General features: G+C 41.8%; 1 protein-coding gene across 1 annotated transcript in view; it reads right to left on the bottom strand.

The window, feature by feature from the left end:
* Positions 1-6,573, bottom strand: part of INTS9 (integrator complex subunit 9) — a 107,163-nt gene extending 100,590 nt beyond the window's left edge. The window contains exon 1 of the mRNA XM_008583827.1: positions 6,289-6,573. Within this exon, the coding sequence (XP_008582049.1) occupies positions 6,289-6,297 (9 nt within the window). The 5' untranslated portion in view covers positions 6,298-6,573. The remainder of the gene's footprint in view (positions 1-6,288) is intronic.
* Positions 6,574-16,085: the final 9,512 nt, after the last annotated feature.

Raw genomic sequence — 16,085 nt, forward strand, 5'->3', positions numbered from 1 at the left:
TGTTTGTGTTTGGCAAGCCAGGAAGGAGTTTTCCAATTATGAATGGCTAGGTTTTACTCAGTCTGGTGGTCATCCTGCACCCTCAGCCCCTGCGGCCTGTTTGTCAAATGTACATTGCTGATCATCAGAGCAAATAGCAGAGGAATGTGAGTTCTCAGAGCAAACCAGTCACAAAACAAATGTACCACTGCTGTCAGAGCAAGAGTAATGCTGTTGGGCTTGTATCAGTAAAACAGCACTCTGGCTTTGCTGACTAGCCACAAGTAAGACAGATTTTTTTTCTCAATTCAGTCACTTTTACTGATAAAAATCTGTCATCATACACTTTTTTTTGCCTTCGTAGGTATAAAAGATTCAATCTTCAGAGTCACAATCTAGGAGTCTGAAATGCTCAGAAGTAAGACATTCAATTTTATCACAGAGCACTACTGAACAAGGTATAAGTTGGTCTTACGTTACACAGTTTTTCAGAGTTTGAGGAAATCACGAAAGGAGAAAAACCTATCACATGAGGTTGTGATAAAATACGACCCCCCTCGAAAGCTTGAAATGACATAACATCATAAAGACACATGAGGGCACTCTAATCAACCAGCAAAGAGAAACCCAGAAAAGAGTGAAATCAGGCTGACATTTTAACAATTGTACTGCAATAATCAAGCACTGGTAAAATTTTGAATGCTTGTAATTTATAGCAAGAGACTTTCTGTTCTTGATCCACATTCTAGGAAGCCAAAAGGATACTGCAACTACAGAAAATGAAGAGAAAGAATCTAACACTCTCATATCCAGAGTGAGGATTAACCACATGCCTTTCTAATGATTTATGAAATCGACATTGGGGAAGGATTTGCCCCTTTCAAGCAAAGGTCTACATACTCTACAATTGCACTTGGTGTTTTACTTGTCTTCCACTGGGAGCAGTCCATGAATTCATTTCTTTGCTCCATCTGCTTTCCCAGGAGAAATGACAAGTTAAAAGTTTGAGCCAATAAAAATGAAACAGCATTTTGTACAAGGTAGCAGAGACCATGGAAGAATATATTTCACGGTCCTCTCAAACTTTACATTTGTAAATACAGCTACAGCATATAATTTCCTCCACCAAAGTCAGTAAGTGTAGTATAACAAGCATTTCAATGACCTTTCTTTCAGACCTTTCACAAAAGAGCAACAATAACTGCAGAGAGCCATGGATTATCAGGCAATCGGACTCATTCACAAAGGATTATCATTAATCTTAAAGTCACATTAAAATTTGTGTCTCAGCAAAATTATAAATAATTCCATGTCATAGATCTTTGGGGTCAAATGTAAAAGTTAAAATGGAAAGTATCAAAACTTTGAAAGCCAAGGGTATACTGTGGTTGCATAATCTCTGTTGACTGAATAAGCTAGAAGATTCTCTTCATCTCTGTAACTATCTATAGGAAGCAATATGCATGCTGCATTCTTGAACTGCTTCTATTTCATTTGCTTTAATCTTCATCTATTTGAATGACTAGATTCCTGGCCATGATTTTTTTTTTCCTTTTTGTCTTTTGTCGTGACCAGTAACGGGATCGCAACCCTTGGTGTTGCGCCCGTACCGCGACTGGCAACGGGATTGCAACCCTCGGTGTCGCGCCTGCACTGCGCTCAACCAGTGAGCGGACGGGTCTCTATATGGGATCCGAACCCTCGGCGGGAGAGCCGCCACGCTCCCAAGCGCCGCCCTCTACCGAGTGCGCCACCGGGCGGCCCCTGGCCATGATATTTTAAACTCAATTACTGTCGATGTACTCAGTATTTTTTGTTCCATGGTCTTTTATTAAGGACACTGGTGAATTCTAGTTTCTATTCTTAGCTGAATTGGCTGTCAGGGTGTATGCAATTAGGCTCAATCTATACTAAACATGCCCTAAAATGTGCTAATGTAGAAGATACTTTTCTAATCTTCCTGTTTTTCTTTTTTTTTCCTTTTTGTCTTTTTTACTGACCGGTAACGGGATCGCAACCCTCGGTGTCGCGCCCGTACTGGGGACCGGCAACGGGATCGCAACCCTCGGTGTTGTGCCCGCACCGCGCTCAGCCAGTGAGCGGGAACCGGTCTCCACATGGGATCCGAACCCTCGGCGGGAGCACCGCCACGCTCCCAAGCGGCGCACTCTCCAGTGCGCCACCAGGCCGGCCCATCTTCCTGTTTTTCTAAAATGATCTAATTGATTGAAAATGCCAATGAACTTTCTTCAGTTAAAGCTGCCTGAATACTGCATAATATTATAAATATAAGCGTTCATAAGAATCCTTTGAGTTGGTATCTAAGGAGGAGATATCCAAGAATTATTACAATGACACCACTGTCTTCGTGTGTGTGTGTGTGTGTGTGTGTGTGTGTGTGTGAGTGAGTGAAAAGCCACCAAGAGAGTGATGTGCAAAGTTGGAGAGCTATAAATGGTATCACAGAACTAGATTTTAAAAATAATAAAAAGACCATCTTCAGCACTCAATTGGTATGCTGTGACATGTGGTCCTTTTAGATTATCAAGGAAGTTTCCAAACTTTAATATTTACCAATAACCTTTTAAAGATCCTAACTGAATGAAGCTCTTACTTCAAGCAAGTTTTAAAAACAGCCTTCAACAAAATTTCTCTCAGTACGTACTCTACCTTCCCTTCTTTTTCTTCCTTTCTTTTTTTCCCTTATCTTCCCTTCTTTTAAGAGGTGACTTGGCACTGTGCAGGGTGCTAGAGACCTTGCCTTCATTAAGTGATAGACTCGGCTAAGGGATACTCAGCTTCAGATCTTGGTTCTATCACTTTTAATCTGTGTAACTTTGAGCCACTTGCTTCGCCTCCCCACGGCTCATATTTTTTTTCTGTAAAATGGGAATACGATCACCTAGGTCAAAGGACTGAATGGGACACTATATAGCAAGTACCTAGGACACTGCCTGGTACACAGCAATTGCTCTATAAAAGGTAGCAATGATTCTTTTACTCCAATGGTTACTGCTTACTGTTATTGTTTTTAACTTCGGCCTTTAATCTTATCTCAACAGTATTCGTAGACCTTGATAATCCTTCAGAAGTTATTTATTCATCTACCATTTAGTGGATCACACTATGTGTCAGGCACACTATGTGTCTTGGAATATATATAGTCTACATGAGGGAGGACAGACACAAACCAATAATTACAAGAGCTACAAACAGGAAGTGTGCAAAGGAAGCACATAACCTGGGTACCTAACTCAAGGAAACCCTGAAGAAGTGCTATGTAAACAGAGACCTGAAATATATGAAGTTAGCCAGACAAAAAAGGGTATGGCAGGCAATGGAACATATTTAAAGTCCCAGAGGCAAAAGAGAGCAGGATGAGTTCAAGAACTAGAAAATATCCCATAAAACGGTAACAAAGAGAGCAAGAGAGAAGAGGGCTACGTACCTAATACCAGCCTGGAGATTAGGCAGGGCAATACTCTTAGGGGCCAGGTTAATCAAGTGAAGAATTATAAGACTTATGGCCGGTAACAAAGAGAGCAAGAGAGAAGAGGGCTACGTACCTAATACCAGCCTGGAGACTAGGCAGGGCAATACTCTTAGGGGCCAGGTTAATCAAGTGAAGAATTATAAGACTTATGGCCAGTCATCTCAGTTGATTAATGCGTGGTGCTGATAACACCAAGGTCCAGGGTTTGATCCCTGTACTGGCTAGCCACCAAAAAACACCAAAACCAAACCAAACAACCCCCCCCCCAAACAAAACAAAAAGAATTATAATACTTTACCCTAAGGACGAAAGAAGCTACTTGAGGGTTTTTTATGGAACTCTACCTCTTAAAACAACTTCTGGGATGCAGAGTAGAAAACCAGTTACCACTTAGAGGTTCTTAATGGATTCCAAGTGTCAAGCGAAAAGAGCCCATGCAAAGGCAGTATTGGAGAGAAACAGACCCATTCCCGAAGCCTTCATTCAGAAAGTAGAATCAACATGATGTGGTCATAGGTCATGCATGGGAAGGGTACTTTCAAAAGTCATAATCTCAAAAACAGAATGTGCTCAATAAAATGTATTTCTATGAGTGCTTCATGATACAAATTTAAAACACAACCTACCACATACTACTGAAGCAGTACGCAAAAGTTAAAAATTTTAGGCCATAGGAAGATTTATTCCGACCCTGTGGAAGACAGGACACACAAGTTTAACTTACTGAGCAACAATGATCTTAATACCACTTTGGTATGTTGATAGGAATTCTGCATTACAGATCATCTATCTATCAACTACTAAAGCAGTTTTAGTAGTTAATACAAGGTTTGAAAGTAAAGAGAGAGGGAGTATCAATAGAACACTTCCTTTACCTGAGGCATCTTTCGGATTTTACAAAAAAAAAAAAAAATTTCTATTTTTTTCCCTTCCATGCTTTCACATCTTTAAATAAATTTAGCATGAGCAAACCAAAGTATATGTAAAGTAAACCATGGCTCCCTGTTACCCTCAGAAATGAGCTGTTATGGAAAAAACTGTTTCACATCTCCCTGCTGCCTTTTTTTTTTTTTTTTTTTTTTTGTGGTTGACCAGTATAGGAATCTGAAACCTTGAGCCTGGTGTTATCAACACATTCTCTAACCAACTGAACTAACCAGCCAGCCCTTTCCCTGCTTTCTTAAACCAAGTACACCAAACATGATTGATCCTTTATTGAGGACACAGGGTCTCTGTTCTAACCATTAAGTTGCCAAGCTCTTTTGCTAACTATAAGCTGAATCCTCTTCATGTAAGGTCCTGGCCTACTTATCCTTCTTATCAGTTCAAGAATCACCTTTCCAGGAAGCTGTCCTGACCTCCCCAATCATCTGTCCTCACAGTTCCCAAAATCCTAAACATGCCTTTATTTTACCATGAACAATTTTTTTTTTCCTTTTTGTCTTTTTTACTGACCGGTAACGGGATCTCAACCCTCAGTGTCACGCCCGTACCGGGGACCGGCAACGGGATCGCAACCTTCGGTGCTGCGCCCGCACCACGCTCAGCCAGTGAGCGGGAACCGGTCTCCACATGGGATCCGAACCCTCCCCGCCGCCGCGCTCCCAAGTGGCGCACTCTCCAGTGCGCCACTGGGCCGGCCCATACCATGAACAATTTTTACCATGAACAGTGGATTACAATTTTGTTTCACTTTTTAATCATCTTCTTCAAGTTACATGCTTCTAATTTAGGGCAAGGGCTGGGACATTCAATTCTGCATTCTTAAGTGTTTAACAAACTGATCCGGAGGCAAACTGATATTCTCAAGATTACTGACCTGGACCCTTCTCCTTACATAAGCAGCTTTAAATGGAGACAGTTTTGGAATCGAATCTACTTTTAATATTTTCTCTGACTTTTCAGAAAACAGCCGACACTTTGCAGAGTGTATGTCAGACGGCACGGTAATTATTAAATGGGGGGTGGTGGATTGTGTGCTTTGAAAAAGCATATGCAAATAAGCACATAAAAAGAAAAAAGCAAATACATTTTTGTTTCTGTGTAAAATTTATTGAAAGTAAAGCTTGACAATAACTTGACTGCAGGAACATGGACTTTAAGAAGCTGAGAAACACCATTTCACACCTGCTCTTCTGCTCTCCTAATTATGCTACTCCTAATTCAATAAGTAGGAATAAACCAACTTGTTAGATCTGTGTGTACAATGAGAGTGAAATGGCCCAAAACAAAGGCCTGAGAAGCTTTCCTGGAAGCCAAGTATTTGAACGTTGTGATGCAAAGACTTCACCAGGTATACGGGCAGGCTCCACCTGGCCTTGGCTCACGCAGTCCCCAGAGCCCTAGACCGAACGCCTTGACACTTCCTCTCCGCCCACCCAAATCCTCCAAGAGCTCACCCTGACCTCGTCCTTTTCTCAATTCCAAGGAGTCTCTAACAGGAAATTTAATCCATGATTACGTTCCGCCCGATACTTTGCTCGTATTTAATCGAAGTCTTCTCAACAGAGCGGCGAGAGGCTGTTTCAACCTGTGACGACGCTCACGTGGGAGCTGAGAAACACGGCGAGGAAACGTGACAGGTCAACCTCCAGTGTGAGCAGAGCGGCCCGCCCGGGAGTGAACGACGTCTCCGAGCAGCTGTGTGAGGAGGTGGGGGCAGGAGACGGGACCCGCACCTGCTCCCACCTCCTTAGCCACCGAGGGGGGCTTTCCTCAGTCCACCCCCCATCCCGTACCCTGCCCAACGTGCAAACGACGAGGCCCAAAAGGCTATAGCATCACATCTGCCCTCTGACCCAGGAGCAGACACTCACCAGCTTCATACCGGACTTTTGTCTGTTCGACGTCGGTCCCTCGGCCCCTCAGACCCAGGAAGCGTCTTCTGGGGCGGTTTCCGCCTCCGGCCGCCGCGAGCATCGCGGGACTTGCAGTCTTTCGTCCCTTCCCGGGGCATCAAGGGAAATGTAGTCTTCCCTCCAGGCATCATGGGAGCTGTGGTCGTCTTTCCTTTTCCTCCCTTTCCTGGCCTTCAGTCGGCTCAAATTCATCCCCGCCGCCAATTCATCCTTGCTCTCCACCCCAGCATGATATCATGTCCCCCATTTGGGCCTGTGACCCACGGTGTTCTGGGATATGTAGTTCCGACGGCACCGGCTCCCCTTTCCCCCCTCCCGGTGGGAAGACGGGTGAGCGCGAAGCACGCCGGGAGTTGTAGTTCTCTGGGGCCTTCAGATGCCGTCCCCGACCCTTTATTCAGGGGAAGCGGGAACTACAACTCCCAGGGACGCCTGGCGGCAGCAGGTGGGAGCAGGGCTGTTGATATCAATATGGCGGTTGTCAGCCAGACAAAGACAGTCAGTCTGATGTGATTGAGACAAGGGAGGTTTTCAGGGGGAGACTGGGAGATAGGGGACTCCCCTCCCCCTTCTCCTCTTCCTGCGCCGGCCTCAACCCCTCCCCAGTCCCCTCCCGGCGGGAGCCCCGCGCGGAAGACACCCCTCCCCCTCCCGCCTTCCCTCCTCCCTACCTCAGCCGTTCACACTGGGACGTTGGGGAGGGGGCTGTGCCGGGCGGAGAGAACTCAGCCAGGATTCGGAGGTGAGTCGAGTGGGTTTGAAGCCCGACTTCCTCAAGTCTTGTTCCTCACTTCTTTCTCTTCACTTTAAAATAAATTTTTTTGGCGGGGGAGGATTTGGGGGTGAAAGTGAGCGGGCGCCGAGGATGGGTCTCTTCAAGCGTCCCGACTGAGAGGAGGGAGGAGGCAGGGGGCTTCCGAAGGGGTGACCCGGGCGCGGGGTGTGGGTGGGGCAGTTTGTGGGGGGCGGTGACTGAAAGGCGTCGACTGCTCCCCAACTCTTGTCCCCTGGCTTCCTCCACTGGGGGCGGAGGGTTTGAAGGCCGGAGGTAGGGTCTCCCGCTTGGAGTTTGGGACGCTGAGGGAGCGATTTTGAGGTTCGTGGGTTTGTTCGGGGTGGGTGTGTGCGAAGCGAGGTGACGTGTCCTTGTGTGCCGTGCTCGTCTCCAGGCAGCGTTTGCCGATAGGAAGTTAGGGAGCTGGAGTCCAGCTCTGCCGGGGCCTGGCCGGGGAGGCGCGTGGGGTCCGGTGCCGGACGTTGGGGCAGGCGACGTGGTGCAAGGTGGCGGGGCCGCGCCGCTCCTTGTGTGTCCCGTCGCCCTCTTCCACTCCGCCCCCCGCCTCCGTCCCCTCCCCTGCACGAATCCCCACCTCGAACTCCGGGCCGGAGAACTGCATGGGGTGATGGGGTGTGGAGGTGGGTTTTTGCATCCCGAAGTCTGCGGGGAGGTGGGAAAGGAAAAGTGCTTACTGATATTTTATTCCGGAACCGTGTTTTGGTGACACTGTTGGGGCTACTTGGAAAGGAGTCCTCCGCCCACCCTCGCCCCGAAACGGCAGGTAGAGGTGTCTGGTCGTCTCGTGCTAGCAGATCGGTGATAACTTAAGATTCGGGGCGTGCAGTGAGTGGGGGTCGGGAGTGGAGGGTTGAGTCCGCGTTGCGTGGGTCTGCTGGAGAAACAGGATGTCGTGTATCTCGAGATAGGGAGACTTATTTTCGTAGTAGGAAAAACTGTTGGAAATGATTTGCGGGGTGGGGGTGGGGGGTTCGCTGAAAGGCTCTGCTTGTATTTTTCTTGTACTCCACCCTGTTCTGTCTGGCATTTGCCTGAAAGCTGGTGTGGAAGAGTGGGGGAGCGTTGGGTGAGTGAAGGGAAGAATGCAGTTGGCATCAAAGTTGGCACTATGAGAGTTGAATGGATAGTGATGGCTGCTCTTATTTACTCTGAAGCTTTCAAAAAAGCCTTATGTATCATATAGGGTAGAGTGACTAGTTCAAAACCTCTGCCTTCCCTCTTGCTTCTTCCCTTTCTCCTCTCTCTCCTTCCCTTCCTTTCCTTCCTCCCTTCCTCCCTTTCCTTCCTTCCTTTCTTAGTATAGTACAACATTGCTCTTCCTGACGGACATAATACCTCCTGTGCCTTTTTATTTAGTTTGTGCTAATATGGTTGTGCTTTTTGTAGTTTTACTATGAAATGCATGAGTACATGAAAAGGATCTGCATTTGTTTTTATTTTACATTTATGACTCAGGTAATTTTCACATCAGGATTATAGTACTTTGCATTAAACTTATTTTAAAATTGCACAACTAAGTTGCTAGATCTAGTTGAACTGTATTTACAAGTCCAGTTGGAAAATTTGAATAGTGTTTTTTTCTCAATTTTCAATTAGTTAAAAAGGGAAGAGAATTGCAGCATCTCTTGTTTCTCACAGTCTTTAATATTTAATAACATTACACCAGGAGAATTTAAAATCATGTATTTTGTACTTCCTTCAATCTAAAATATAAGTTCTTCAAAAACCCTTCTGTGACAGCTTTTTGGTGTAGTGGATGCTTAACTAAAGGAATTGGCATAATTTCTATTTGGACTGTTGAGAATTTAATGTTTTTACATGTTTGGCCCCAGACTTATCAATTTTTCAATCTGCCACCTATCAGTAAGGGACCTTTAGATTCCATAAAAATGGAAAGTCGCATAGATACAGTATATAATTTTATGGCATGTTTTATAACCTTTGATGTGAAGTTTCTGCTGTTGGTCATTCACAGAGATAAGGGGATTGTAAGGGTCAGGTAGCCTATATATTTAGATTGACCTGAATAGAAAAATATTGGTCTTCTAAATCTCAAATTTAGAATACAGAATATATGTTGATTCAAAGCTGATCCTTTAGTTTTGCTATAGATCAGAATTTCTAGAATTGTTTTAAGATTGTGTCTTAACCTGCAACATTACTTTACAAAAACTAGAGAAAAATCCTTTGTAAGGACAGAATAGAGTGTTTCATTTTGTTTTTCTGAAATATATTCTGATAGTCATAGAGTTTTAAAATGTTTAATAATTATTTTAGAGATAGAAAACTGGACCGTTTGTTAAGAGTTGGAAAAATAAGAGTATTTTCTCTTCCACCCTTACCTCAAATTTTCTTTTTGTTTATTTTCATTTGTGGAAATGCAAAGTTATTTACTAGGAAAAATGTTCATTAAACTTTTTCTGACTAGCAGTGGGGTCAAAATCATTACACGTAAACCAAATATATTCCTTGCTTTCACTGGAGTGATTCTGTTGCATTTTAAGCACGCAGTATTAAAATGATGTAAAGCCTCTACTGCAGGTTAAAGCATAAAACATTGTCAGCATGTGGAAGTCATATGATTTACGAAAAAAGTAGAAAATCAGGGCATTGGTGTCTGTCCAGCTTGAAATTTCATCCTGTAACTGTGAAAGACATATTTGTTTTAATTTGATTGCTTCTAAAAATGTTGCCTATATTATGAGAAATTGAAAATCCAAGCTGTTTTTAACCAATCTGTTGCTAGTTGAGTGTACTGCATACAGTGAACACTATTTGTGAAAAGGAGTCTTTACCTTTACATTGAAGACCTTCGCTGAAGCTTCATTTTCACTGCTGTGGGAACAGATTTCAGTCTTCTAGCCCAAATCCTTAGTTAAAGCATCACTGATAAAAACTTAATAGCTCAATATTGGTAAGTTATAAAAACACATTGCAACAAATCTCTCATTGTTTAATCATTAAAAATATAGAACTTGGGCTGTCTGGTTAGCTCAGTTGGTTGGAGCACAGCCTTATAACACCAAGGTCATGGGTTCATATCTCCATACTGGCCAGCCGCCAAAAAAAAAAAAAAGTAACCAGTTCATGGCACTTTTTGTGGTGATGTTGATTGGAATTGCATTGCTTGTCTCAGTAGATGTTGAATACATTTGGAATATTCGTTTAATTTGTTCATTTTGAGTCTTGTGTGTTATATTTACTCCATCCCACTTTTAATGTTTTAGGCAGCTACTGTGTTTCCTGGAAAAGCATGTTTGCTTTTTCTGTTCATTTCATTGCAGCTCTTCTATTATTTTTGTATGCAGCTCTTTAGACTTGAATTATTTCTCTTGGGAATTAGAAATTTATCCTGGAATATTATTTTTCATAAATGAAAGTTGATGTGCCACTCAACTTTTAAAAAATATCAACATTTATAGATAAACTTAAAAATGTTCAGGGAGAATGTGTAGGTTTTGTTTGTTTTACGAACCTGCCTTATTTAATTTTTTGACTATCAGAATTAATTTTAAGGCTGGCCGGTTAGCTCAGTTGTTTAGAACATGGTGTTTTAATACCAAGGTCATGGGTTCAGATCCCAATACTGGCCAGCCACCCTCCCCCCCCAAAAAAAATTAATTTTATAGCTCACTTTGTTATTCTGTAGCAAGATTTTTCTAACTGCAAGCCTTTACTTCTTAATTAAGTAGAACTTTAATTTATAAAAATGTTGTTTTGAGTGGAAAGCACAGCTTGTCTAGAGTGTTATCTATGTACATCCACACATGCACTCACATGTATATAAACACCTTTATGTTTGTTTATATATGAAGTTGGTATATCTTTTTTTTTTTTGTCTTTTGTCTTTTTCCGTGTCCGGCAACGGATCGCAACCCTCAGAGTTGTTTTGAGTGGAAAGCACAGCTTGTCTAGAGTGTTATCTATGTACATCCACACATGCACTCACATGTACATAAACACCTTTATGTTTGTTTATATATGAAGTTGGTATATCTTTTTTTTTTTTGTCTTTTGTCTTTTTCCGTGTCTGGCAACGGATCGCAACCCTCAGTGTTGCCCCCGCACCGGACCGGGGACCGGCAACGGGACCGCAACCCTCGGCGTCGCTCCCGCGCCTCGCCCAGCCAGTGAGCGGGAACCGGTCTGTATGTGGGATCCGAACCCTCGGGCGGGAGCGCCGCCGCGCTTCCCAAGCAGCGCACTTATCCAGTGCGCCACCGGGCCGGCCCCGAAGTTGGTATATCTTTTAGACATGCAGCCCATAAAGAATCTGGGCCACAAACAGCAGGAGCCTTTGAACACTGTCTCAACTTAGGAACCAAAGAGTAACCCTTCACCACAAGCTGTCCACATTATAGAAGCTATGGAGATTTTCAGTATCATTCTAAACTGTTATTTTAACAGCTTCTGCCAAAATGGAGCTCTCTCAAAATAGTGTTAGGTAATATGAGTTAGATTCCTAGATGCAGCTATCCCCCAGATGGATCTTATTGGACTTAAGGGCCCATCATAGGTGCAGAGTAAAGATTTTTCTGAATAATTATTTGATGGAAAACTTTTAGTTAGAGTCTATTTGAACATAATCCAGTGCTTGAGATAACTTGTTTTCCTTGACCTTAGATGAAACAGTTGGAAATTTACTATAACAGTGTCTTGGACACTTTCCAAGAGCTTTTAGTTACTGGAAGTCCCTGGCTTTTGCATAGTTTTACCCTCACGGTGGTTAATAAAGTTGAAGTTACAGTAAGTTTTTCCAATGGTTATTATAGTCTTAATGCAGTATTTTACAGATATTTAGGCTATAAGGATAGTGTTGTTTTTGTTTTGTTTGTTTTTTAAATATTTGCAAACAACAGAAAAGGTAACAATAGTCTGCTTTTAATGCTGAAGTAATCACTTATTTTAAGTTTTTTGACTCTTAGAACAGTTGGCACTGGACTTCTTCCTTTTAAGTGATAAAATGATTCTAATCCATTTGCAGGGCATTTAGTTTTTTCTTAAATTTAGAGGCTGATTACGATAAAAATGTTCACTAAATTCCACATACTGGCTATATTCTCTGTAGTTTCTTTGTTCGTCTGATGTCTGGTGATGGTCTACCTGTGCTGTATCGAAAACACTTTATAGCTCTCATCACCGTATACGTATTAAACAATTAGTGTGGAGTTACTGCCAAGCGGCAGTAACCTTAATATATATAGTCACAATTTTTATAGAGGGAAAGTCAAATGCTTTGACTACTACTGAAATAAGGATGACTAAATACTGAACTGATCTATCTGCTTTAAGACTGATAAGGTACAGCAATAGAATTGTTAAATCGTGAAACTGTTTGCTTGGGCCTAGTCAATCAAGCCTGGGAATCATCCTCAATCCCATTTAATCATTAAGTTATGTTGATTTTGCATTCTTTGTATATATGCATTTTTTCTCATTCTGTTCCTATTCCCTTTATTCAGGCCTTCATCATTTCTGGCTTACTACATCAGTCTCTTAACTAATCTTCTTACTTTTGGTTTTTTTCATTAGTCATTCTACACTCCTACATGAGAAATCTTGCCAAAATAAAGTGCAATTTTTTTTTTTTTTTTAAGATTACCGGTAAGGGGATCTTAACCCTTGACTTGGTGTTGTCAGCACCACCCTTTCCCAAGTGAGCCACCGGCCGGCCCTTAAAGCGTGAATTTGATTGTCAGCCGTACTTTGCCTGTAATCTTTTAGTAGCTCCCCAGCCTTTCAGATAAATTCAAACTTTTTAGAGTCATGTCACCTGTGTCCAAATCCTGGCTCTGCCATTTACTAGCTATGTGACATTGGACAAATCATTTAAAGTGTCTGCACCTCAATTTCCTCATTTATAGAATGGGCATAAAAATAGTAGCTACGTCATAGGTTTATTGTGAGCCCTAAGAATGCTGTTAAGTCCTTAGAATGGTTTTGGCATATCATATTATAGATTCACAAGAAGTTGCAAAAATAGTAGAGAGGGCATTCTACCTTTTACCTAGTTTCCCTGTTGGGTACATCTTACATAACTTTAGTACAGTGTTAAAACCAGGAAATTGACACTGGTACAATGTGTGTGTATAGTTCTATGCCATTTTATCATGTGTGTAGAGTATGTAACCACCACCAAAATCAAGACACACAACTATTCCGTCACCAAAAAGATTGAATAATTCCTCTCTTCTTCATAAATTGTTTTGTCTGTATAACTAAGGAGAAAGATACCAATTGGAGAAGTAATTTTACTCTTTTGCCTTATGTAGTATTTCAGAAGTTATTTTGACACATCTTGAAAATTTTTATTAAAAATTCCAAATTAAATTTTCTTGTTATGGGAATTTAAATATTGGCAAGCTTTGTTTAAATGAAGAATTATAATGTTAGTACCCATTAAATTTTTCTAGTAAAGGTTAACAATAACATCGAAAATTTCTGCAAAAAAAATATGTAAGATTTAATTAAATTCAAGGCTTAAGTGATACATTTCTTGCAGGAAATATATTAGAGAGGAAATGTATTAGAATCTATATCAGATGACCAAAATTATAGCTATTCTTACATTAGTTTGGTCTTTGACAGTGTTAATGCACACATGTCAGATTAATTATGAGCTCATGTCATTTTTTTTTTTTTCCCGACTTCTTGCAAGGGAACTAACTTCAAAGAAAGTCAGTTCAAAGGTTGTTTTCAGAGAAAGCATCTCTATAGGAAAAAAGGGGTACTCTAGATACTACTATTGTTAGTTAAGCACAAGAAAAGACCATCAAGTTAAAGGCTAATTGCAGGGCTGGTTATACTTTCTTGCTCTTTTATCAAACTGTGTGAGTTATAAAGCTTATCTTCAGAGATGAGGCTGTTAATCCAATATACTACCAATTATAGACAACAACAAGGGTCTGTTTTAAATAGGTTAACAAAATATTTTCAGATAGAGTAACAGAAGAGATAGAACATGTGATCTTTGTCTTTTCCGGTTTGAGACAATTTTTTATTTATCAACACTGTAATAATTTGCTTTGGAAGAAAAACCAGTTAAATTTTAATTTATTTCATTGGCAAGAATATAATAAATATTGATGGTGCTTCCTGATAAGTCAGATTCATATTTACGGTGCTTTTTGGCTACCTGTGATTTCAGTTGCTTCCTGGTACAGTTTTTTTTTCTCTTCAGATTTATGTTTCCAGCTTTTTATTTGTCTTGGTGTACATTCTAAAAAATGATGCTTTCTACAGAGATCACTTCAAGGAGATCAGCTTCAAGAAGAGCCTATTCTAAGGATCCATTTGTTTTGGGTTGATGAAGAGTAGCTAGACCTTGTGTGAATGGGAGAATTGTTAGGAACCTGAGAAGCTAGTCTCTCTGCCTCGCCTTCTGGAGAGCTGTGGTTTCTTGTCTCAGCTTCTCTTTCCACGTCTGCTTCATCTGCCTTTCTCACTTCTCCCTTCCACTTCTATTTGCCTTGCCCTAGTTTTCCATAGTTTCTGCTTCCCCATAACTTTCACTCGTAGGTGAATTTGGTTTGTCATAATGCTGACCTGAACTGTTTTTTTAACTGAAGCTTATCTGTTAGTGGTGACAGTGTGTTTCTTTTAGTTTAGTTGGTGAGAGAGAAATCTGAATGTATTGCATGACCATGAGTTAGATGTCTATCCCATTCCATGACCTTGGCAGGAAGAGGGAGTCGTGGTATAAGGCTAGTGCTTTTGGGTGCTATATTTGAGGAGGGTTCTTTTGTAGGTATTGAATGGGACACTCAGTTAAATATCAAGTCTAGCAGTACATGTTGAGGTACTCTGTGGGATGCATAGATGAGTTGGATTTAATCCTTTTCTTCAAGGATCAAACAATTTGCAGGAAATGGCAAAAGACTTCCACTGTAATTTAGCATTTGCTTTTTATGTTAGTAACCTCAGGCAAACCAGAAAGATGACAAAGTAGAACTGTGGAACTCAAGGATTAAGGAAGGAGAACCACAGGTAGCATTGAAAACGTGGGTGTACTGTCTCTACAATTTAGATCACAGATCTGCTAAAGCTTGGAAGTGTCTAGAAGACCTTCTTTCAGGATCCTAGTTGCTGCTATCAAGGGGCATCCCTTACTGAATAAAGAGGCTCTTTTTTCAGTTCTACGTCATATCAAGTAGACAATCTTTTGTCTCTTTGTTGGGGTTGCAGGAAGTGCTCTGGGCTCTTCTGAGCCGGGGTGGTGGGAGGCCTCGGGACCTGGCCACGCCCCTCCTGACACGTGCAACTAACTGGAGCGATGACCACAAGTAGCAGCAAGAAGGGCCCCGGGTTCCTGAACTGGGATGGTGGGAGGTGAGGGCCTTTGCCACACTCCCCTGACATCTGCACCCAGCCTGGCAATGACCAAGCCACCACTGGAAGACCCCTGGTCTCCCCTGTGGGAATGAGGGGGATGCCACAGGCCTCAATCCCACCCCTCTTCCTTTGTCCTTCTTCCATCCTATTTCCTTCCCTTTTCTCCTCTTCCCCTTCCTCCCAACTGGTCTGCAACAACACCCTAGAATGTAAAAACTATTAATAAAATTACATTTTCTTTAAAACAAAAACAAACTTTTTTATCCCTGACAAGCTTTCATGGTGGATCAAGACAAAGACGGTACATTTGTGCCTTCTTATTTTAGAGGCAATAAATAGGTATTCAGATAGTGAGTCTGTGGTAGTGAGCGTCTTGTTCTCCACAGATCTCGTCACACAAGAATTGACATATTGGGTCCATCTAGTGTCCACTCAACAGCATATATTGTATTTAACAGAAGCACCATGATGTCAGGGAAAGGAACTGGAACTTTTTTCCCCACCAAGTCGATGAAGTCATGCATCAATTAAACAATGGGGATATGTTCTAAGAAATGGATCATTAGGCTATTTTGTCCTTATGCAATCATCATACTGTGCACTTAAACAAACCTGTATGGTATAGCGT

This window comes from Galeopterus variegatus, unplaced genomic scaffold (assembly GCF_000696425.1).
Source record: "Galeopterus variegatus unplaced genomic scaffold, G_variegatus-3.0.2 Scaffold3055, whole genome shotgun sequence".
Taxonomy (NCBI): domain Eukaryota; kingdom Metazoa; phylum Chordata; class Mammalia; order Dermoptera; family Cynocephalidae; genus Galeopterus; species Galeopterus variegatus.